General features: G+C 41.6%; 1 protein-coding gene across 1 annotated transcript; it reads right to left on the bottom strand.

The window, feature by feature from the left end:
* Positions 1–607: 607 nt before the first annotated feature.
* LOC131087416 (phospholipid scramblase 1-like) lies at positions 608–11,350 on the bottom strand. The gene is made up of 9 exons (XM_058031061.1): positions 11,241–11,350; positions 10,542–10,570; positions 9,676–9,744; positions 8,017–8,174; positions 6,968–7,010; positions 5,693–5,913; positions 4,739–4,900; positions 3,561–3,722; positions 608–2,355 (listed from the first exon to the last, which is right to left on the bottom strand). Exons 2-9 carry the CDS (start codon positions 10,546–10,548, stop codon positions 2,323–2,325), a joined length of 855 nt encoding a protein of 284 aa, XP_057887044.1. The 5' UTR covers positions 10,549–10,570; positions 11,241–11,350; the 3' UTR covers positions 608–2,322.
* Positions 11,351–25,732: the final 14,382 nt, after the last annotated feature.

Below are 25,732 nucleotides of genomic sequence, written 5' to 3'. Positions count from 1 at the left end.
AGAATAGTACTGATGAATGAAAAATACACCTCCAGCAACTCCATATACAAGGAAATTTAGCAGCAGAAACTAATTTAAGAAGGAATAATGTACAATTTAAAGACTTTCAGAACAGTCTGGACTGTTGTCCCAAATTTGCACAATAATTCCAACACCGAAGAGAATCCAGATACACAGTAAAAATGGCATTTCCCTTTTCTTTTGCTTTTTTACTGTCCAGAAGCAACCAATAAATTGAAAATACTGAACAGAAGGACTCCTCAGCAGGACTAGAATGCAACTGAAAATACTGGCAAGGACTTCTCCCCACAGCTGGATGACCAGAACCCTTCTGAGCATGTGCTTGTGTGCAGGGGTAAGAAATTGCAACTTATCCATTGCTTAGGCATTAAAAAAAAAAAAAAAAAAAAAAAAAAAAAAAAAAAAAAAAGTAAATAATTTAAATAAAGCTAAAAATGCTAAGAAGTTGACCTGCCACTCCATGTGTCTGCTTTTGAAATGAAACTGCTCTGTTTATGCAGAACACTTGTTCTGTTTACTCTCTGCCCCCAAAACAACAGACAGACTCACAATCTGCGAGAACCTTGGACTAAACAAGGAGCAAAGAGGACTGGAGAAACTGAGGAGGAACTAACAGGTTTTTCCTTGCTTCAGGCCACACTCCTGCACAAGGCAATTATTAAAGGATTATGAAACAGAAGCAGGCACAGGCAGTTTTATTTCCTGTCAGCTCTACACTTCTGTTGCAAGGCTTAAGTTTCATAACAGCCCAAATACGAAAACCAAGTCATGCTCAGGAGGAGCCATATTTGAGAACATATCCATCACTCAAGGTGATGGGTAGACCTTGGCTGGGAGCCAGATGTGCACCAGGCCTCTCCATGCCTTCCCAGAGGGACAGGGGAGATAAAATATGACACAAAACAACTTGTAGGCAAAGACAAAGCAGTTTACTAGAAGAAAAGTTTATGTGTGCATAAACAAAGTAGAAAAAAGGAGAAATTTTATTCTGTACTTCCCATTGGAATGCCCAGCCACTTCCTGGGAAGCAGGGCTTCAGCATGGAAGTGATTGCTGGAAAGGCAAACACTGTAAAACTGAATGCAACACCTTCCTCCTCCTTTTCTTATCTTTGATAGCCGAGCTGATGTCACAGGTGTGGAATGTCCCTTTGGCCCATTTGTGCCAGCTGCCCTGGCTGTGTCCCCTGCCAGCACCTTGCCCACCCCCAGCCTACTCCAGGCAGGTGGTGTCACTGACATAGTTAATGAAAAACCCCTTTGCCAGGATCTTTTCTCCTGAGAAGCTGGGAAGCTTCAGCTTCTCCATGTTTTGCTACTTTGGAATGTGATTTGGAGAATTGCTTACACAGCATGTGAATTGTTTTTACTTGATGACCAATCACAGACCCAGCTGTGTTGAGACTCTGGTCAGTCACAGGTTTTTATTATTCATTCCTTTCTAGCTTTCTGATGTCTCCTTTCTTCTCTTCCTTTAGTGTAGTTTTAATATATAATTTTCTTTTAATATAATATATATTGTAAAACAATAAATCAGCCTTCTGAAACATGGAATCAAGATTCTCATCTCTTCCCTCATCCTGGGGACCCTCAAACACCATCACAAGGTGGAATGCTGGAGAGACAGAGCGCTGCTCAGCTGCACCAACACGCTGCTGGGCTCTCAGCAGGGCAAAGCACAGCCCTGTGAGGGCTGCTGGGGAAATGAGCTCCAGCTCACACACACACAGGACACCACAGTAATTACATTTTACACTCACTTCAGATAGTTCTGTTCAAATGCATTACTTTGTTCTGAATGTATATATTTGATAGATAGAAACTACAGAATGTGAACACCAAGGCAAAACTACCAAAGAAGAATGCCCAGGAAAATATCAGTGTCTCCTTATTAGGCTTAGGTTATTATTAATATTGAATATAAAAGTAGTCCTCTCTTTTAGGAATCAAAGTATTATTATAGTAGTTTTAAATAACTACTATAATTAGTTACTTTAAGATTTCAGAGTTCTTGGGGAAAAAAAAAGTTGCTATATATTTCTCTAAATGATATTATTGATCTGTGCAGATAAAGAGCCCTTATTTGAATACTAAAAATTATTTCACCTTATTAAAAAAATAATAGATAAGACCATAAAGCTTTTAGCTTACAGAAATGTAACTGTAACATGTACATTTCTAATATTCTTACGGGAGGTCAGCAATTCATTGGAAAGCTGGGAGATCCATGTTCTTCTTCCTTCCATAGAGAACATCTTCTTCCTTCCATAGAGAACATTACCAAACTCCTGCTTGCTGATGCTTAATTACCACTGCGCTCAAAAAACATGAAGTCCTAAGGGGACAAAAAAAAAAAAGGCAAACAAAACAAATAATTAGAATTCTTAAATGTGGTTCTTAGTTCTGAGATCCCCTGGCTATATTGCACCTGATGTACACCTTCCTCTAAGAAAGCTGAAAGGGTGAGAAGAAGGGGGAGGCACATTTGCCATGCCCTCACCACTTGGGTCTCTCAGAATGGGACATCCACAGAAACAGAAAGATGGTGAGAGACCAACATGGGAACTTTTAATCTATCACTAGCCACAGCTGTGCTTCCTTTACTAGGGATTTCTGCCCTGACTTTGTTCAGCCTGACTTATTCCCTCTCATTTTCCATCAGACTGGAGTCCATCACAATAATGGCTGTCTTTAGCTTACTGGTGGGGGCCCCCTTTCTGTGCCTGAAAGCCCAGGGTGCTCCCACTCCCTAATGCTGCACTTGAAGCACTTGGAAGCACAGGAACACACACAGCTAAACAAAACCCTGCTCATGCTCAGGGCTGTCCCAGGCTGGAGACACCTTTCCAAACTCAAGGTGCCTCACATGCTCCTTTCCTGCCTCTTCACATGCCCCTTTCCCAGCCAGCACAGAAGCAGTGCATGTTCTGAATGGTACCTGGATGCAGAACTGTGCTGTACACTGCAGTGTGTTCCACACTGTTTTCAGAGAGGACAGTGAGCTGCTCTGCACTATTGCTGAGAAGTGCTCTGACAAGTTCAATGAGCTGAGCCTCCACAGTAGTTCCTCCATTTGGAAATTGCTGCTCTGAGAGCATCAATCCTGCTCAGTTCAGTGCTTCACATGCTTCCAAAGAGAGCTGGGAGGCAGTGGGTGCAGCATTCAGCTGTCCACCAGCCCAGTGGGCTGCTTGGGCTTTGGATAGGTCTCTTGGCTATTGCTAATCTGTATTTTTCTGCTTTCACCATCCATAAATTTGCTTTCCTCTGCTAATGAGTCTGGAAGAAGTCTTCCCTTTGCCTTTTTTCAGTCCCACCAAATGTGAAACTCTTCTTAAATACAATTAGCTCTGCATGTAGTTTAGAATAAGCTTATTGTCTAAAATAATTCTGCGCTGCCTTTTGTGGTCAGTTTTACACACAGAAGTTCACAAGCTGTCGCCCACTTGAAAGAGCTCAAATTTAATTCCTTTACCATCATAATTTAAACATGGAGATGAAAAAAGTTAGTTTATGTTCAAGTATTAGTGAATAACTTACGATCAGGAAGCAAGCACCAAGCATGACAGCTTTCATTTTCACATCGAGGTCCATTGGGAATGAGATTCCAAAATTATCTGTGTCTGTAAACATTTCCCGCACAATACCAGTCCACTGCTTAGAAATCCTCCCAACAGGACAAGTCTCATCCAGAGACATCACCTAGAGTTTAATATAAAATTTTAAAAAGCACCATCAAACCTGTCTGTCATAATATTCCCAAACCCATTTTGGAATAGATCTATTTAAAAGCTTCAGATTGTTATTTTAATTAATAGAGTTATTGAGTGCAAGGGTTTGTACCAAAAGGCAATCAGACTATCAGAAAGTTGGTCTAAAGTGTCAGAGGCATTAACTTGATTCTGACTTTGACTGGGAAGTTCAGTTCCTTGATGGTGCTGGGATACACACTCTGCTGGAAGTGGTGTCTTTTAGCCAAGACAGTGAATTAGTTTCTCTTGCCATGCATCAGGAACCGCTCAAATGAAAATTAAACAAACTTCATTCTTCTGCTCAAAAGCAGAGGTTAGCCCTCTGGCAACATTACATTTTCTAAAGTTAGAACCAGTCTTCTGGGTCATGTGAAAGATTAGCTTCCAAAATAAAATTATATAAATTTGCTATAGTTGCAACATCATTTTAAACATTAAATTGTAGCCTTGTATATCTTTTACTTAATGTCTACAAAAACAATGCTGCATTAACCAAAATTATTTTAAAAGGAAAGATGTAACTCTTCACTCATTCAGCTCTGTATTTCAAGTCTAAATTAACTTACTAGCTCATTGCATGATTATTAGATGATTAAATAAGGGGTTGAAGGAAGTCATTTTAATAAATACCTGATACAGATTACTATATTTTCCTTAGAGCCTGACATAACAGATTCAAATGATTTTGCTGCTAAATATATCAATTAAGTGATTTGTGTGCAGCCACAGGGAATTCTCAGTGATCACTGACGAGTGGCTTTAACATATAATTTCTGGAAGTTTTTCTGGTTTATCTAGAGTAAATTAGGCATATAGAGAAGTAATTTGATTATACCAGCATTAAAAGAGGATGTAGAAATTACTTAATATATACAATTCAATTGATAGGTAGTATGTTGAGCAGCAAACTAATACCAAACTACTATCTGAAAACAGACACATGCAAACAATTTTTACATTGCATACCTCAAAATGAACGTCCTCACAACACCGGCACACAACACAGGGGCCATTAATTTTCAGAATATCCTTTCTTTTCTCATCTTGAATGGTAAACTTTGGCAGGCAGATGTGCCAGTTCTGGACAACATAACCAACTGTTGTTCCTGGAGGTGCCTGGACTTCCAGCTTCACAGGGAAGAGAAAACCTCCAAGTGAATGATCATGCTTTCATATGCTAGTGAGACAAAACCCACACCAGCACACAAATGTAAAACAACCTATTTTTCCACAACAATCTGGCCTTACAAAGCATTTTGCTATGAGTGTTTTCAGAAGACCACTCAGATTGCTGACCTCTTAATCAGCTTTTCCTTCAAGAAAAAAATAAGGGACTCCTCAGGCTCTGGAGCGCACAAACTATGCATCCACAATATAAAGACCAAAGTCCAGTGAAAGGAAGGCAGTGAATATCCCAAAAGCATTCAGTGAAGGCATTATAGGGTGCAGCTACTACAAATGCCTCGCAGGAGCTCTGAGTAGGCGTAGATTTAGAGTTTCAGAAGTTGTATAATTCCAAAATTATGTTAATATTTTAAAAACCTCATGATCTCCTATGTTGAATGCCACTAGCGCTTTCAGAACTGCAAAATGAAAACTCTAGCTGTTAGTCTATAAAAGCTGTTGCCTTACTGTTCCATTCCAAGTGCAGATTTCAGCACCAGCCACAAGTCCCCCAACATGCTGCTCAGTCAGATTCTTCATTACCCCAATCAGAACTGCCCGGTGAGCCCAACCAAGTGCTGCAGCTCACTTCCCTCTTCCCAGACCAAGAACGCCGCGCACAAATCCCACACATCTCTCTTCCCACACCTTACTGGCAAAAGCCTGACTCATTTCACCTCACCTCCTGATCCAAGACAAGGTGGTGCCTGTCTGAGGAGGAGGAGGAGGAGGAGGGCAGGGAGAGGCAGGACTCACCTCCTGCAGGCAGCAGGGGCAGCAGCAGGCGTCACAGCGGAGGGGTCTGTGCAGCCTTATCACCTCCCGGCCCAGGTTATCAATAATCTTCATGGTGAAGGGCCTGGCGGGCCCACAGCAGTTCCTGGTCATGCAGTCAGTGTCCTCTGCTGCAAAGTAAATCCTCTGCCCCAGGGCGTTCTTCAGCTCATATTTGTTGTTTTCTTCAAAGCCAGTCACGACTGAAAAATGAAGAAAAACCTGCTGAATTCCTAGGAGGGTCTGGTGAGACAATCCCTGCTCTTTGGGAAGGCAAGACTCTTTCAGAGTCTGTCAGAGGGAAATGATGGAAAGGACCCTCAAGCAGTGAAGCCTGATGAAGAAGTTTAAGGGAAGAAGCCACCACGAGCAAGGACATGTGGAAAAAAACTGAGATTCCCATCTGTCCCCAGTGTCCCCCCTGGCCACAGGCACCCAAATAAGCACCACCATTACCAATAACACAGCAGGGAAGGTTCTCAGGGGAGAATTGCATGGATAAGAGTTAAAGAGAGTTGTGAATTTGGGGGTGAAGCCAGAAAAGGGCACAAATAAGATCAGAATAAGAAAGCCACAAAAAACCCTCCCAGTCAAGAATTACAGCAGCACACATCAAAAACGACAAGAGCCAGGACAGAAATTTTAATTAATTTCTATAACAAATGACAGCACTCTTATAAGTTTTAGAAAGAACCAGAAGAAAAAATGCAGCAGCAACATTAGGGGGTATCTGGGATGTATGGTCTATTTTATTCCTTCTATTTGACAGACATTGATAATACACCTTGGATATTCTTAAAGCACAGAATGAGGGGAGCCGAGGGAAAGTCATTCAGTTTGCTAAAACAGCAGGATTGACTGTAAAAGGGATCAAAGCCACATGCCAGTCCATGGAATTAGATGGGATATGACAAGACAGAATACAAAATCTTTAACTAAGGAAGAGAATAGAAATCATCGTTAACAAGTAACATTGGAAACGTGTGGCTTCATCTATAATTAGCTATATATCAACTATAGCATTTATAACCAAGATTATTCAGTTGCATTGCTGTGTATCTTTTGAGATATGGAACCTGCTGAAAATCTTCTTCCCTCCTATTTTTCCTTCCTCTCTTCCACTCCTCAGGACTTCTGCAGGAATTGAGGCAGGTAATACAAGAAAGACAAAGGTGGTAATCACCTTAAAAATAGTGTCAAAGAAAGCCTAAACTTCACTGTTCTTAGGATTATTACATTTAAATACTTTGTACTTACTCTCAAGAACTTCAAGTTGCTGATGAATTAATATCTGGTCAATCTGGTCATGGTTGAAAAATTAAACAGAAGAAACAGTTAACAAGTTATAACTAAAAAACCTGTAGTTTCAAGAACTGCTGTTTCATTTTAGACTGTAGAGGCAGATTATCTCCCCTTTAAGCTCTGGAATAGCTCACTCCCCTCCTTGGCCTGTCCCCTGCCAGGTCAGCAAAGAGAACTCCAGGGCACTGGAGCTGATGGGGGAAGCTGAACCCAAACTGGTCTGGTGACAGCACACGGGGCTGACACACCTGCGCTCCTGTCAGGACTCAGAGCCTCAGGGAGCTCTCACATCATGTCCCAGAGACTCCACACAGACAAAAGCAGGAAATGGGGGTATTGAGTAGAAGCCCAGCTACTGCTCAGCTCTAAGGAAAATTCAGAGGCTGCTCTCCTCACCAGTGTTTTTTTTTGTTGTTGTTGTTGTTTTGCCTTTTTTTTTTTTTTAGCACTTTGCAGAACTGGCAACAATACATCAGTATTAATCTTTCCAGTGCTGAGATGAACTGTATTTTACACTACACTACAAAGACATATTCAGTAATGTGGAAACAATTCTTATTTTGCTATTAGCGTTCTCTACACTGTGAAGTCTGACTGACAGCTCTACTAACAATATTAAGAGGTGTGAAGAAAGCATCACATAGAAAATTAAGTGCTTCTAATGTGCTAGAGTTTCCCATATAATAGGCATTTATTCTATGCACCTTTCCAAAAGACATTACATCTCCCAAAGAGTAACTTCAGAAATGGGAGGGATGTATGACAGCCCTCTGTCTCTCATCCTGTAGCACCCTACTTTCCAGAAAGATACTCCATGAATAAGTGCTGCATCTCTAACAGGTATCTCTGCATTTAGACAATAGAAAAGGCTCCACTTAGCAGCCCACAAGCAGCAGCCTATTCAGTTCCAACATAGCCAGATGCTTTATTTGCTATTTCATGGATGCAGGCTGCTTCCCAGAGCAGAATGCCTCATCTCTGGGCAAGGGGGAGGGTGCAGGTACCTGTGTGAGGTACTCCAGTCCAGGAGGGCAGTTTGGAATAGAAGGAGGGATTGGCATCCAGATTGTCCCATCCATGGTGGGCTGGCTCTGGACAGGTGGGGGGACAAATCCTCCTGGGAACGCCATGGGCTGTGCCTGGAATCCATAGTTCCCTGCACCTGTGACATTTGGCATGGTAGGAGAGATATGGTCATGAAAGTTCAGTGTTGGAAAATAATTGCCCTGTCCATCTTCAAAGAGTAATTTATTCACTCTTTGGAACTATGGAGATCCTTATACCTTATTTATTTCAGTTATGAATACAATAACTCTCATAAAGGGAGTTACACTGCCATGGGAGGTTCTGATGCCTCACACAAAATCAAACCAAATAAATTAAAAAAAAATGCATAGTTCTTGAATAGAGAGAAATTTTATTCACATAGACACAGTCAATTAAAAAACATAAATAAATAAATGAAGGTTATTTCTAATTAGAGAAGAAAGAATACTTTAAATTACATTAAAAGCATTGGCATTTATGCACTGTCAGTTGAGCAAATGAGGAATTTTAAGACCGAGTTTTCCTGGAATTATACCTTCTAGTTTTGTGAAAGGAAATGTCCTTTTAGCCAAGTTCATCTACAGTTTTCAAACCAGTTGACTTGCAGACTTTCAGCCCACATCTGCTCAGCACCAAATTTCACAATACATTACAACATGTGGACCAGTGCACGTGAAAGTTCAGGCTGTGGCCACAGTGCCTCAGGTGATGTAAGGTGGCCACATCACCCGCCCCAGGGAAGAATCCCTTGGGAATCCAAAATCACTTTTATGACTGAGCACAGGCTTTGCAAACCAACTACCTGCAGCTGTTGTGGGCAAGTGTGTGCACATAGAATTACTCAAAACAACAATGTCCCTGTGACCTCCAGGCACAAGCAGTGAGTGCTTGCTCCCTGCTACAGCCAGCTGTACTTACAGACCTCAGAGTGCCTTGTCCCAGGATGCACAAGCTTTAACTTATGAACAGCACAGTAACTTTGGCCAAACATTTTGCTTTTTACCTCTGACTTATGCTCTGAGCCTGATTGTTAGATATTTATTGTGATTTGGTTCTTCAGAAAGAAATCACTGCCAGAATGAGAGAAGCTGTTCAGGAGAGCTGCATTTTGAAGCGGAGCAGAAAACGAGACAGAAGAGAAGAGAGCGAGTGAGGGAAAGCATATGGTGTAACCACCTGCAAAGTACAGTAACAGAGTAAGAAATAGGAACAGAATACATGCAGAACTCCAAGAGAAAAACAATTCTTCACTTCTGCATTTCTAGAGGAAAATAAAGTGAAATACTGAAGTAACATGGTAATTTAAAAGTCTGATTACCAGTAAGAACCTGCTGCACACGAATTGCAATCAGTAACATCCAGCAAACCTGCCTAGCAAACTCCCCACAGTGACCACTGAGGAATACCTGACATTTTTAACTCCTACCACTGCTCAGCACATACTAAAATGCAGAACCACAAAGGAAAGAAATGACTTTTCAGCAAAACAGAAGTTAAAAGCAACTCTATAGAATTAATTGCAGAAAAGTAAATTGGAGGCGATCACCCTTGTCCAACCCCATATTCCCCATGCTTATTTCCTAATGGTCTCACAGATCTGTAACCAAGCCACCTACCTTGGTAAGGCCCAGGGACCTGCTGAGGGGAGCCATAGGGCACTCCAGGAGCTGTGGCAGGTGGAGGTCCTGGAAGAATGAAAATACACCCTGAGTATGGATCATATCCTCCTGCCCTGGGTGAAAGATCCCCAGCACTGACTCCTTTTCCAGAGTACACATAGAACAAAACCTAGGCAGCTGCTTTCTGTACAGCAAAAATACACATCAAGATCATATTTATGAGCAATGCATGCATAAAAAAATATTAATGGAGTTCTGGTCCTTAAAGCACAGAAAAAAGACAGGTGCTGCACAGGATATCAGGAACATGTCACAGAATCAGAATTGTTCAGCTGGGAAGGGACCTCCTGAGATCATCTAATCCAAGCAGGGTCAGTTCACTCTGCCTGGAGCAAAGATGCTTTTGTTCATTGCTATTTAGAAAGAGGCTTGAATTCAAAGAGCATTGCCAGGAACTGACAGCCTGCTTTCCAGTACAGAAAATGGCAGAGAGCCATTCCCCTCTGTGTAAAACCTTTTCTCCCAACTTCTTCAAGTTCAGATTACAGTAATACCTCACCAGCAGATGAGGAGTGTTATGGACTTAAAAACATTTACCATCTTCAGTTTTTAATAATAAATAACTTGAATTTCAAGATTACTTAATTATTTATTATTTTTGCTTAACTTCAGAAATCAAGATCTGAAAATATAAGCTCTACATTTTGTAAAATATTCCATTTTAAAATGTAAATAATTTCAGGTTAAAACATTCATACATATTTCATATAATTAGAAAGTAAGCTAATAGCTAAGCTAATATTTCTTGAATGTGCTGTCTTTGATGTTAGCAAAAGTTGACATTTTGTTTATATTTTACTCACCTTGCATTGCTGTAGATCTGCTTGTAGCTCTGCAAAAGAACATTTTTGTCTCATGATTTTTAAATATACTTTCACATAAGAGCTATTCAGAGTTCTCTATTATTGATAAAATATATTTTTCTCTCTAAACTGTATGGGAAAATGAAATTACAAATACAAGCAAAAATAAACTTAATCTCAGCTTCCTTCTAGGCTATGTCTCAACTACTACTGAAGTCTGAGTTTTCTATGCCTACAGTCATGCTTTGAGTATCCTGAAATCATCCTCAACTCAGAAGAGCATTGGGATGTGCAAGACTCCACTGGGCAAACATTCAGAAATATCCTGTAATTTCACATGAACAATTTACTGCAGTAATTTAAGGGCAGCTGGCTCAGTGTATTGATGTTGCCCACAAAACGTGCTCAGGCAAACCCTGGAGCAGCCATGCTACCACCTACTCAGTTCTTCAAGCTATGCCCTTTCTCTAGTGGTAATACTAAATAACACATATCCAGTATTTGCCTTCACAGGATCACAAACTTTGGTTACCAAGAGAAATAAATTTAAAAAAAAACAAAAACCAACCAAACAACATAGCTCACAGCAAGAAAAAACAATCAAACAAACAAAAAAAAAAAACAAAAAAACCACTAAACAATCTAACCCAAACCTAACCAAAATAAAACTACACACAAAAACCCCCCACTTACTGATACCTGCTTAAACCTTGAGACTTCTCTCTTTCTCTGGGGTACTAAGTGAAGCAAGTCAACAGCAGCAACTGCTATTACAGACAGATCCAAGACAATCAAGAGATCCAAGCATGGAACTGTAAAAAAGAATGGTACAGGCACTAATTTTTAATAGAATTGAAAGCTTTAAAATAAAAAATAAATCTAGTTGTTCTCTAAAAAATAATCCAGTTCAAGTTAAACCATGAATAAAATGTGTCTGTTAATGATTCTTCATTTCAACGAGGATGGTTGGTCAAAGCCGGGAAGTGAAACTGAAAGCAATTCCTTCCTGTTTTTCATTCCCTGAGTAAAAGCAGCTCTCACGGGGAGATGTCTGATGCTTCTGGAATGTTACGCAGATTCAGTTGCTCTTAAACCATTCCTTTTTAATATACTTTTTCTTCTACTTTACTAACTCTACTAGCAAAACCACTGTCCTGTTATGCATACTTTAATTGGGTTCTACTCATAGAACATTGGATTGTAGTCACTGTATGAATGGAGGAATGTCACAAAGTATAGAAGAATAAAACTAGCAAAAGATCAGTTTATGCAGTGTTGTTCCAGCAACATGAACTTCAATGAAATACTGAGAATTACAACTAAACCCCTTGGTAAAGGGAGAGTAGAGACAGAATCATGTGATTTATTTAAAAGAAAGGCTTTGTCCAGAAGCCAGAATCTTTCATTGTCCTTACAACCACACACACCAGCCACTGTACAATCTAGGATTTAGAAAAGGTTGATATGCTCTGTAGTAGGAAGCAATAAAGATTTTACAAAGCTCAGCGCTCATTTTTTTATCTGATCACTTTCTCATTTTGAGAACTACATAACACAGCTACATGTCCCTAGCCTGAGGCATGTCACTAAATATGCTGCAAGTAATTCAGACGTGTCATAATTATGTTAATTATAGGCCTTCTGCCCTTTATCAGAAAACCAGAATACTAGCACGACAAGTAGATTCATTTCCTTTCCAGCTCACTAAAATGTTGCAAAGAGCACGTTAATGTGATGTAAGGTCCCAAGCACAAACATGCTTAGTTATACAACAAGACAAGCCCTTTCCAAGATTTCCAAGAAGTTGTAATACTAAAAAACCAGGAAGCTGAATAGCAAGGAGGCATGCAATAGTTTTCCTTTTGAGGCTATTTTTTTTTACATTTTGTTCTATTAGACTGTTCAGTCCCTGGATTTCAACCCTGCCGATGGAGTAACAGTATGCTTAAAAAATCATCTCGACGATTTAATTAAATTAGTTGGTTTTAATGTTAAGAAAATATTATTCAGAGAAGGAATTACTCTTTTTTTGTTGTTCTGATGGAGCAGGATACCCTCTCCCTTACAGTGACTTTCCTCCTGGGAGCTGGAAGCGTCAATTCCCGGCAGCACAGCCCGGAACTCGGGCTCGGCGGGACCAGCGATGTGCCCCATTCCCGGCACAGGGACCAGCGATGTGCCCCATTCCCGGGCACAGAGACCAGCGATGAGCCCCGTCCCCGGCACGGGGACCAGCGATGTGCCCCATTCCCGGGCACAGGGACCAGCGATGTGCCCCATTCCCCCATCCCCGGGCACAGGGACCAGCGATGCGCCCCATCCCCGGCACAGGGACCAGCGATGCGCTCCATCCCCGGCACAGGGACCAGCGATGTGCCCCATCCCCGGCACAGGGACCAGCCGGGAGCAGCGATGTGCCCCATCCCCGGGCACAGGGACCAGCCGGGAGCAGCCGCTGCTGCCTCACCCGAGGGGCTCTCCGGGACAGCCCGGGCAGCAGCAGCCCCTCCCCGAACGCATTCCCTGCCAGCCCGACCCTGCTCTGCAGGGATCAATCCTAACCCACCCGCGCTGCCCAGCCGGACACACGCGGGGCTCCCCCTCGGCGGGGCTTTCCTGCCCCAGCCCCGCCGATCTCTGCCCATCCCGTGAGGAAAGCCCCGGGATACCTGACGTGAGCGCCCGCTCGCTAAGGAGGCTCCGCTGTGCCCGTGTCCGTCCCGTGTCCCCGTGTCCGTCCCGTGTCCCCGTGTCCGTCCCGCGCCGCTCGGCAGCTCGCAGCGCTGCGGGGCGGGGAGCGAGGGCAGGGCTGGCCGCAGTTTCCCGTCCGGGGCCCAGCCCTGCCGAGAAACGCCGGTATTTCAACAGCTTCGCTATTCGTGACAGTTACTCTTTCCATGTCTATGGGCAACAACGCTGATTCAGTCCTTTTACAATTAATTAATTAATTAATTAACTCAATTTCTGCCGATCAGTCAGCAACATCACGTTGCATAAACGTGATAACGCCAAGTTCTATATCCACCCAGAAAAGAGAACAAATGCATCTGGCACAATTTTACCGTGCTTATAAGGCAGGACCTCAGGAGGAAAAACATATTTATGTGGACTTCATAGTTACAGGAAGAAGAATGTACAACAATGAATTGTTTGGGAAACAAAGGACTTGGGGAAAGTTGGCTCACGCCCTGATTAACAGCTCTGATGAACAGATCTTCTGCGTCCTCTTTTGTACATTCATGTACATAGATTGGAGCTGCTGGTGTCCACGTATGTCAAAGGAAAGTTTCTTCAAAGAAAACTCTATTTCATGTAAACCACATAAATCTGATCACAGTAATTGGTGCATGCATAAACCCAAGACTGGGGATTCAATGAGTGAAGGTCACCTTGTACATACTCTGTAGTGTTTGTCTTCAAACTCCCATAAACAATATGGGAGTTTGAACAAGTCCCATTGAACTTTCAATAAACAATATTAAACCAAAAAACCCCACCCCAAACTATTCTTCTAGCCCTGCACTGGATTTCACCTAAACACCAGATTTGACAAGGATTTGAGGATTTTATTTTGCTTGTTTCCTCAGGTACAGAAGAATCTAATCTAAAGCTGACTAGCATTTTCCCACACATCTGCACTGAGTCCACTAAGAGGATTAATAGCAGACACCAAGAAATTGGTTTTAAACATCTCTTAAGAAATAGGTATAGAATTATTTTGACATGGTTGGAAAATTATAAATACATGGAAGCTTTTGATATTACCTTCTTTCTTACAGGAACATAGCATAGTTATATTTAGCTTGGTTCAGACTTATACACTGAAATTCAAATTGTATTGCCCAAGCAAACATGAGTTTTTGACACAGAGATGAATAACATTTCTTAGATGAGAATATCATTGTCCTACTAGAGAAAATAAAGATAGCAGCATATCTCTTCCTTTCACAAGTCTATAAGTAGGGAAAAAACTTATTCACCTGTAGTGGCAGAAAAATGATGCCATGATTCACAAAATCCAAAGTAATTTATCAGTCTTTCCCACATCAAATATTGTCTTTTCTTATCTAGCTAGGATCATTGATGTAACTGACAGTCTGTGCTTTTCTCTTAGATCAGGGGTCGGAAATGTTCAGTACCTTTTAATTTTGTCCAGTGTGCCGATTTAATCAGCAGGGAAATGCCTAAAACATTAAGAAAGAAAGTTGGAATTGTTTCAGGAGAAATAAGAAAATGACCATGCTCCTAGTAATTTAGTCTTTTAGGTTTAAGCATGTTCACCTGAAAAGAAACATTCTTTGTAGATTCTTTACCCTGATTTCTAGGATTTCTGTGTTCCTTACGGTCTGGATATCTCTACTGCTTTAAATTCTGATGGTCCTGATGTTGGCTCCTCATCTGGTCCTGTGGTGCCCAGCACCAGAAGTGGGACCAGTTCCTGTACCCATTTCCCATGCAGAGGTCTCCAGCAACCTGGAGTTGGGGTGATGGAAGCAGCTCTCATCTCTCTTGCTAACATCCCCTCACCAGCTTTTCTCTCAGTGCTCAGGCAGGACATCTCTGTGAGGGGACACAGGAGGAAGTTCATTTCACTCAGGGCTGTACATGAGAGCAAGCAGCCTGTGTGCAGCTCAAACGCTGTTTCACCTCATTTAACCTCAGGCATGGCATTGTTTGCACTGCTAAAGGAAATAAAAGTGGTTACCAAGGGGTTTGCCTTCCGTGTCTGCGGACACAACCCCAACAAAAGGCTCCCTTCTCCAGTGTTTATAATCTGGAAGGCAAACCTGGAACAGCAACAGGCATGGGAGATGAAGAGGAAAATAAGCTGAGTAGTTGACTTTATAGAAAAGACATAGGATATGAGGTTTGAGGCACAAACTTGAGGGGGCTACCAGGAAATAAACTAAAAAAGAACAAAAGAAAAAGAAGGAATAGAGGAGAAAGAAAGAAGGAACAAAGGAAAAGAAGATTCCTCTCAGTGGCAGGCCAGGAAAGCTCCTGAGCTGCACTGGCTGGAGCTCCAGCCATGGGGTGCAAATTTCTTTTTTCTGCTGTTTGCCATCCTTCACTTGTGCACATTTTGGGAAAACTTTTAACTGTAACAATGATAATTCCTTTATCTTTAGTTTACAGTGCCTAGGCTGCCCTCGTGTGCAAGTGGTTATCTTACCCTTAGAAACTGGGCCTCAGCAATGCTGCTGGAAGGTGATTTAAACATGCAGAAGAACTGGCAGGAACGTTTAGCATGTCTGTATGAATTTGGGGAGATGAAATGAGTCTGAATCATTTACACAGGTATAAACTCTGCTCTCTAGCTGTGGTGTGGGGGTTAGGCAGAGAGATCCCCCTCATGCCCCATGCTGAAAATAAAAGTGATTCCACTTTCTGATGCTGAAATTACAGCGTTAGTTTTATTCCCAAATTTGATGACAAAGTGATAATGACCTGATACAATTTTCACAATATTTAGAACTTGCTTGGAAAATTTAGATTTTAAAAGACTGCCTCCAAATAACTATTCACATTTAAGGAATCTTCTCCAGAACCAGTAAGTTATTTTCCTTTTTTCCATTTATACTATATTTTACATCCAAAGTAGTAGTGGTTCTGAAAGCAGGTAGGCAAATAATGTAGTGTTCCAATAGGCAAAATCTACATTTTAACACTGCATGATGAAGCTAGCATGAGCACACCACCAGTGTGACAGACAGGGTGTACATGCAGTAAAAGGCAGTTTAAATCCAAGCCTTTAAAAAAAGTACATAAATTGCTATTCCTGGTATTAGTGTCACTATTACTTTTAGTATTTCTTTGATGTGGAACTGGGGAAATGGATTCCACCCTGCTAACACTTGATAGCCATCTGACATCCCCTGAATCTCAGTGTAGCTCTCCTTTTGTCTTGGTAGTTAATAAAATATGCATTCATGAAGCCAGAATAAGCAGCTAACACATCATCTCTGTATTAAAGATTTGCAATTGAGAAATTGCAAACAGGCCTGTTCACTCACTTGACTTCATTTAGCAATGTCAAGTCAGTCATCAAGCCTGCAGTCTAACAAATGAGGGCTAGGTTTTCCTTTGAGAGTGAAACTGGGTGAAAATGGGTTTAGTATTGTAATGTTTTAGCTAATTCAGCATCCAGATAACATCAGTGGACAGTTATGACTTCCGAACCACACAAAGTAGCATCCCTTATATTTTTATGTATCCTGGGGAGCAGCATGTCCCCCTGTGCTGTCACTAACAATTGTAATGATCCCTCACAGAGGAAAAGCAATTCCCACAGAGCTGTCAGCCTCAGCATCAGCCCTTCCTCAAGATACTCCAACAGAAGGGAAAAACAGCAACTGAACAACAATAGAAGCAATACCACACACTTGGTTTTGCTACTGAATGTTTTTGTGCCACAGCAATTTCCTTCTCAGCCTGAGAAGGGAGCTAAATAAAGTTTTACTGCTGCCAGTCATGCAAGGTTTTGAATGTCAGCGCTGTAGATGAACCACCATAAGCTGCTTTGCAGTTGGAAAATGGGATATTGGGAGGAAAAGAGCAACTCAACATAAAGAAATAGGCCATTACAGTTTACAGCATTTAGGATTAACTGTGGTACCAACAGTTTAAAATGCAGCTTGTGTAAATCCTGTTTTCTGCTAAAGGGATATTGCTACTGCAAACAGGTACTTACAGGGAACATTTTCCTAGGCATGAATTTGTTCCTAAAAAGTATAAATAATACCAGCTTAATTAATGAAATACACCAAAAAATCAAGTCAGGACAATCCCATCCTGGGCAGGCATCCAGCTCTGTATGTCAAGGCTGGCACTCTGAACTCCCAGGCTGCTCAGTTATCTTTGTGGTTTTTTGGGCAGAAGGGAAGCCAAGTTCTTTCATTTAAGCACTGATGCAGGCGAAACTGAATCACACAGCAGCAGTGAGATGTCAGTGGTCCTTGAACTCTCCCTCCCTCCCTCCAATGCCTTTTCTCACAAGCACATACCAAGTGTGGGTGGGATTCACTGGCCAAACTGCTCCAGGACCAACATTCCTGCACCACTGTTACTGGAATCATATAAAGCAGCTATGGCAGGACACCACAGCCTTGAGCTGACACTCCCCTTTGAAAATGAACATAAAACAAGGAAGCCTGTAAGCAGCAGCCCCCTGCCATGGTGCCATGGGTACCAGGAGTCCCCCTGCGCCCTTTGCCCATCATGCTCACCAGTCACACCTCTCTGAGCTCAGCAAAGAATGCAATGCAGCACTCAGCCCAAACACTTTTATCAACAAGAGGACAAATAGAGAGAGCAATGCTGATACACAGAACCAGGCTGAGGGGAGGATGTTTTTCAAACCAGTGAAGTCCAAGTTAATGTGTTTCATAACAGACTCATCTGATAGAAACGTACTGGGACCTTGAGGCTTCTGTTAATTAAGAAGATAATTAAAAAGTTGTAAATGTAGGACCACTAGATCTGTAAGAGTTTATGAGGTGAATTTACAGCTCAATTAAGAATGAAAATTGAGGAAGCCCAGCACTAGGCACTGCTTCTTACACAGAGAGCTGGGGGATTTCAGAGAAAGGAGAAAATGTACGAAAAGGAAAATAGAAAATATTTACATCAGATATAAATCCTGTTCAATATTAAGACTTAGTCACCCATGTCAGGTACTGTAAACTCTTTCCTCACACTGATTCCCTGGGATGTGGAATAATCACACATGAAGAAATTGCTCATCAAGGCAGTGGGCCCCATGGTCAGGCCAGAGCCACTTCCCAGAAATCCTGAGCACAACTTTCAGGAGGTTCACATTTAGTCTATTATTTCCTAAATCAAGTTTGCCAGATTTGTTACTCCCAGCCCAGAAGGTCTTTCTCCCTGGTTGCTGTATCATGCAGTATTATAAATTGTATTTGCCATCCAATCTCTGATTCAGTTCTTTAGTGTAATTGAGCTGCTGGTTGTTCCTGATCAGGTTGTTACAGACGCCCTCTCCTCTCTTCTCCTCTCCCTTTAACCATGTCCCTGCTGGCAGGGCAGCAGCAGCAGCACATCCACACTGCCTGTGCTGATGGAGGGAGCTCCTGGCCAGGCTGGTGCCTCCCTTCCAGCTGTGCCAGCTGTGCTGTGTGCTGCCAGAGGGGACACACCTGCAGCCAGCCCTGCCCAGCTGCTCCTGCACTGCTGCAGGACCCAGAGTCCCCCCCATTCTGAGAGGTCCCACACCCTGCACTTGCAGCTCCTGCCAGCTGGATGGGATAAGGGGGCCTACAAAGCCTGTGCAGGCAGCCTCTGAGAGTTTCTGGAGCCAGTATGTTCCTGAAGCAGGTTTTCAAAATTGAAGTAAAAGTCTTTTTCACACTGGTACTTACAATTATTCCACATGGTTCTCTTTCAGTGATCTTTCCCAGAATTTCAGAGCATGTGATTTCTGCCCAATTAGATCTATATTAGCATTAATCAGCGTTCTCTATGGCTTTACAAGAAATGTTTTACAGCATTTCTAGTTATTCTTTCTGAACTATTAATACTTGCTGTTAGAGCTGTCTACAGTTGCATGGGCCTCATCTGACAGAAGGCCTTACGACCTGATCCAAACCCTAACATTTTTTTATCAGGCTTTCATCAAAATCCTGTGGTTTTAATGCTTCACTGAGGTGCTGGAACTCTAAACCCTACTACATCAACCATGACTGCAGTTAAGATGATATATTTGCTTTATAAATTAGACACTGAACAAAGCTATTTTAAAAATTTACTTTCTGGGACATCATGGGAAAAGAGAGGAATGTGAAACTTTTTTTTTTTTTTTTTACTACCTCCACAATGATTTAGCTGCTTCAGGAGTGGCTTCTATTTCAGCTAATTATAATGATTTTACATTAAAAAGTTCACCAAGAAAGCTAATACATATTTGTAGCAATAAATACATATAGTGCTCATCACATCAATGCTCCATGAGGCATTTTGCATCTCTGCAGATTTTCTTAAGCATTTTTTCTCTCTTAATCATCTCTTATCAGTTACATTCCTGAAGTACAAGATAAAAGAACATTATAGCTTGAACAGATCAGCAATGCAGTAAAGAATTATGACTACACCAAGCAGTATCACCAAGCTTACTTTTAGCAAAGATCCATAACTCTTTTCCACTGAGAATGTATTTGTAAAGACCATATCAGACTTCGCTTCTGATTGAAAACATTCATTTACTCTTAGAAATATCTTATTCTCCTTGTGTCCTCCCCCACTCCTTGCTAATTTTTGTTCCTATACTCTTTCCTTAGCTCATGTTACCCTGATTTTGCAGGGATTTGTTTCCATCAGATTTCTCCTCCTCCCAAGCTCCACAACCATTTACCCTTCCCATCTGACAGGGCCGAGGGTCTTACCCAGGGTGGTGACAGCTCAGCTAAAACCCCGTGTTCAATGGAACCACTCAAACACAGTCCTGGCAGGAGAGAACTGCAAAAGACCACAAGAGTCAAGATAAACCACTTGATGGAGCTGTTTCAAATGAGTGTGTTAGTTGGGCCATGCATCTATCATTTTTATGCCCCAGCCATAAAACCACACCTCTTTATGACAACGGCAGGTTGTATGGAAGTCCAAAGCATAAACTTGTTGGAGGAGGGACGTTCATCTGTTGATAAAACACAAATCCTGAACAGAACACCTGGTCCCACTGGCTCCAATCACTGCAGCTGAAAGCAAACAGTTTCACCTTACAGAAGTTTTTGTGGATCACATGCATGTGCTTTATTTAGGTGCCACGCCTGCTGGCACAGTTGATCTTGGCATATCAATTGCTGCTTCTGTGCCCTTACTGAACAAAGTATTTGCCAATGACACACCTGCCTGTTTGCACAAGGGCTTCTCTCCACTGCCCTGCCTAGATTTAATGTCTCTTGTCCTTATTTGATTGCTCTGAAACTTCCACATCATCTCCTCCCTCACTGTTTGCCATTATTGAGCAGAACAGGAGAAAATGCACCCATTAACCTTTTTCCTCAGCAGCAAGGACAGGGCCACCACACACCTCGTGCTTGTAACAGTGCAAGAACTGGCTTGGTATCACAATGATGAATACTGAATGAGCATCCACAGCAGACAAAAGACCAATTTCATGACCAATCTTGCAAATCAGCAAAAGGAAAAAAAATCTCTTTGATCTTCTATTAGGCTCAATTAGGAAAGGGAAGTGATCAAACTGTGGGTCTGCAGACTTTGCAAGAGCAATATCCACCATGTCATGGAGGGTGAAATACACTGTACACTCTAATTCTTGGTGGTATTTCACTCTTCTGTGAGTTTTTATTTCATTTTGTATCAGGCCCTGAAAGCGATAAAACCAGAGATAAAACTCTTCCTAATAGGGAACCATTTAATTAATTTATTTACCAAATTGTTCATTTAAGTAATGACCCACTTGTCCTGGCTTCTGCTAAATTTGTTTTTATCTCAACTGTTGCATTTTCAGAGCATTGAAGTGATGCTACTCTCATATGGTAGGCTTACTTAAGTGAAAACATTTCAGAATCAAAGATATAAAACTGTCTAAGCTCTAAGGAGTTCCTTGGTTTAAATACTAGTATTTTTTAAAGTACTTGGAATTTCAAACCATAACATTTGTAAATTAGTCTTATTTTAAAGGGTTCCAATCACAGTGTTTGGCAATCCAGTCCTGGGCAATGTCAAAGGCTAAAGAATGCACCCCTTGTGGGTCTTTAGCCAGGTGTTCTGAGCCTTAATCTACAATTATTTGGAACTAGAGATAGAAGATTAAATAAACAAATTCTAAAATGATTTGGTTTGCAGTGGACTTAAAGCTCATCTTGTTTCAATCCCCTGCCATGGGCAAGGTCACCTTCCACTACCCCAGGTTGCTCAGAGCTCCATTGAGCCTGGCATTGGACACTTCCACAGATGGGGCAGCCAGAGCTTCTCTGGGCTACCTGTGACAGGGCTTTACCACCTCACAATAAAGAATTTCTTCCTTGTATCTAATGTAAACCTGCTCTTTTTCCATTTAAAACCATCCCCCCTTGTGTTGTCACTACACGCCATTGTCAAAAGTCCCTCTCCAAATTTCATGTAGCAACTTTAGGTACTGAAAGGTGCTATAACAACCCCAGCTCTCTCAGCTTATCACAGAAAGTCCTCTGGATTATTAACTATTAACAAATTAATTTTTTTAATCTTTTCTTACTCCTATCCTAAACACTCAGCACACTATCCTACACATAATAGCCAAAATATCTCCCCTGGATTTGCAAAGTAAATAGGACTTTTTCTCTTTCAAATAAAAGAGTATTTTGACACATTGGGTTCTTCAGGGAGCCCAGAAGAAATATTAAAAAAAAATGCTCAAAACTTTCTCTTGAATTCTAGAAAAGTGTGAAATATACAAGGTATTTATAGTAGTGATCCTTGTTCTGATCCCAGGCTGCATTATTGCGACAGCTACTTAAAAGACACATGGATAGAAAACTAATACAGTCATTATGTTCAAAATTTACCCAAGGTCTGCAAACAATCCAGAGATAACTAAGAAAAGACTTTTGATGCAATACTGGACCTTGACACATGCACTGTGATATTTCCTTTAGGGACTTGGGCAACGTGGTCTAGTGAAAAGTGTCCCTGCCCATGGCAGGGAGGTGAAACTCAGTGACCTTTAAGGTTTCTTCCAATCCAAACCATTCTGTGATTCTATGATCCGGAGGGGGCAGAAAGAGAAAATGCCCATGGTCATTTCTAGACAGAAACAGGTGTTCCTCACAGAGCACTGTCTGTAACAGAAGCCTGCAGGATGTTTCGTGGTTTGGTTTTGCTGTGTATGGGGTTTTTTAATACAAAACACCAGAAGTGTAAATAGAGCACTTACCTAATGTGACTGGAAGAGAGAAAAACAGGTCCTTCAAATGAGTATCTTAAAGTGGAAAAGCACATCAAGTTAGCGAGTCCTGATGAAATGACTTGCAGGTAATTTTTCCTTCAATACTCACCTTGAGTTGAATTAAACTAAGATTCATGATTCTAACACAGAACATACCATTCTAATTTAAAATAAACCAATACAACAACTGAGGGTCAGAAGGAGGAAATTTCTTTTGTTTTTTGGGTTTTTTTTTTTCCCCAAAACACTTTCATTTAGACAACTCTATTAGAAAATGTGCATTTTGGATCATTTCCAAGTTTGTCTAATCCAACAAATAACCAAATTGACACAAAAATATTTTTTTAATACAGGCAGCAAAGTCCATGAAGAGAAGTACTTTTGCATGCACCAAATTAGCAGACAACCAAAGAATCTCAGAACTTACAGCGACTCTGTGTCTTCACTCTCTGACAGGAAGTGCCTGATCTTCCCACGGGCAAACCAACTTCTCCCCACGTGCTGGTGCCACCTGGGTTTGTGGCACTACAGGGATTTCCCCCACTCTGCCCCAGCACACAGGGACAGACCATCATGACATGATCTTTTCCCATAAAAACCTTCCCCTTTTCTAGGTACAGCACCACACAGCACTCTCCTTTACACATGGCACCTTCTGTTTCTGCAGATGGGGAACATGGGCTGGGGCTTCTCCCCTGCCCACCTGCAGAAGCTGGAGAGATGCTCCAGGTGCAAAAAACTAGGCTGAGTACTGACCAAAGGAGCTCACTTTGTGGTAGACTGTATTCTGCCTATGCCCTGATCAGATCTCAAAAAATAACTAACAGTTCAGCTCTAAATGCAGGCAGTAAAGATAATCCAGTATTGTGTGGCAAAGGTTTAATAGCAGACAGAGAAAATAAAATCCTTCAGTTAAGAGCAGAATTTAATTAGAGGTTAAAGGTATGGTGAACTTCCATCAGCATCCTGGGTGAAAAAAGGATGATGTGTGAAAAGCTAAACACTGTCATAATGAGCTGTTGCTGCCATCTACTGAACACAAGGAGCATGAACTACACAGATTTAGAGTTTAGCTACTGATCTGAAATATTTGCTTTGCTGGATGAAGTAAAATTTATGTTTCTTTAGAGCAATCACGTTTCTTTCTAGATGATATCCAGGACATGAGTTTGCTTTAGAAAAACTTTGTGACCCTTTGGGAGATTCTGGATTCTCCTTTGGGACCCACTCCTAGCCTGTGGGGGAACTGTGAAAAGTGAGCATATGTAGCTCCAATAACATGAAACACATTGCTATTAACAAGAAAAAGTTATAATTTAGAGATGCAGGTTGTTAAGATCTTAGAACACATTAGCTGTTCTTCAGCAACATCATGCAGAATCCATGCTGAGGATGGATCCCTGCCCTGTGTGAGAGCTGTGGTTTAGAGGAGTGATCTCCCAGCTGGAAAAGCACTGGCAATGGCACTGAATTTCCACCAGGATGCTGAAGGGTGGCACTGGGGTCAAGCAGCCTGCTGAGGGAGTTCTAAGCACCAAGAGCTGTCCCAGCCCCACTGCTTGTTTTATCCAGGGGATGAGCCTGTTCTTGTATGGCCCAGAAGCTGCCCCTGAGTGTAAACAGAGGCATTCAAACATATTCATACACATACACATTAACAGCAAAAAACCTTTGTATTAGCACAAAAAACAGCAACAAAGTCACTGTGAGAAATCCCATGTTATCATCTGGTTGGAATTAATTGAAAATTATATGCACATATTGCATACCTACAAGGTATATATATGGACACAACCAAATTCAGCCCTGTAGGTAAATCAAACCTTATTTTGTGCTGGCTTCAATGAGGCTGGACACATTTGCTTAGAGACATCATTGGCTTGTTAAAGGCCACAAGAGGACTGGAAATTGCAGGGGAAAAGTGGAAGATGGGTGGGGATCCTGCTCAGCTTAAGGCAGTGAATCGAGGTTCAATCGAGTGCTCAGCCACACGCAGCTCAGTAGCAGTGAATGAGAGCCAGAATTATGGGATACAATAGCAGTGACTTCTGTCTAACATGGCAAAGGGATTTAAAGAGAAAAAAAATAATCTGGTTCTTTTTCTCAATCTACAGTCAGGCATGTGAGAGCTGCATTTGAGAGAACAACACCAGCGTGAGAACAGCAAAAAGCATCCTGTATTCCTCTGCAAATCCTGCATTCCTCCGCAAATCCTGCATTCCTCTGCAAATCCCGGGATTTCCACACGAGGGAGCTTCTGGCCCACGAAGCTCGCAGGGCGCTTCCTCCCGGGAAAGGTGGCAGCAGAGGCTCTCTGTGAGCTCCCAATTCCTGCAGCCTGATTGCACTGCTACGAGCCACAGCGAGAGCCAGCAGTGAAATGGTTAACAGATAATGATGATTGTCGGAGCTTGTTAACCACAATTATTTTCAAGACATATGTAAATCTGTATAAATACCTAAGTGTGGTATATAATCTAAAACATACTGTTTAAATCTATAAGCATTCCTGAGTTAATTTCACTATGGGAACGTTAGCTGCAACTTCCTGACTTCACTGTGTTTGAATTCATATCCATGAACATTAATTTAAAATTAGTCTAAATATTTGTTGAGAAGTAATCACCTGATAAATTTAGCTCTTTTTCATTTTTATGAATTATTCATTATCTCCTTTCTTTCCGTTGATGTGTTGGTTGTTTTCAAGAATTGAATTACTGGTTGACACTAAAAAAAAAAAAATTCCAGCATTTCTAGTGATTTATAAAATGTTCCCCTTAGAAACTTGACTGGTGACTATGAGAGCAATTGGGTTTGCCACCATTATTTTATGGTACTGGTTTGCTTCTTGAAGAGAGTTTTTCAGAGGCATAAGCAAGTTCATACAGCAAATAATTTGCAACAACAGCAAAAAAATCTGTTTATGTCTTGCATATATACCATTCCTACAAAGGAAGCTTGTATTAGCAAAAGTTGGTGGAACTGTTTGGGAAACTGAGGTGTGGCTGCAGAAATGAACAACCATGTGAAACTGCTGAACTGTAAAAAGCTCCTTCTGCCCAGTCATCATAGAAAATACCTGAGCTTGCCAAAGGAAAAGAATAATTCTATGCCAGGATGGCCTCAGGCAAGTCTGAATGAGAAATTACCAGCCACCAGATATTACAAAGAGGAACAAACCTTTTCAGGAAAGCCTTGAGCAGATGGCAGCAAGGATCCTTAACCCTGGCTGGTACAAAGGGAAATGATTTGTGAGCCTCTAGCACACAGAGGACCATCACCCAAA

This window comes from Melospiza georgiana, chromosome 10, assembly GCF_028018845.1.
Source record: "Melospiza georgiana isolate bMelGeo1 chromosome 10, bMelGeo1.pri, whole genome shotgun sequence".
Lineage (NCBI taxonomy): Eukaryota > Metazoa > Chordata > Aves > Passeriformes > Passerellidae > Melospiza > Melospiza georgiana.
The sequence above is the reverse complement of the archived record's forward strand: the minus strand, read 5'-3'. Positions and strand labels throughout refer to the sequence as shown.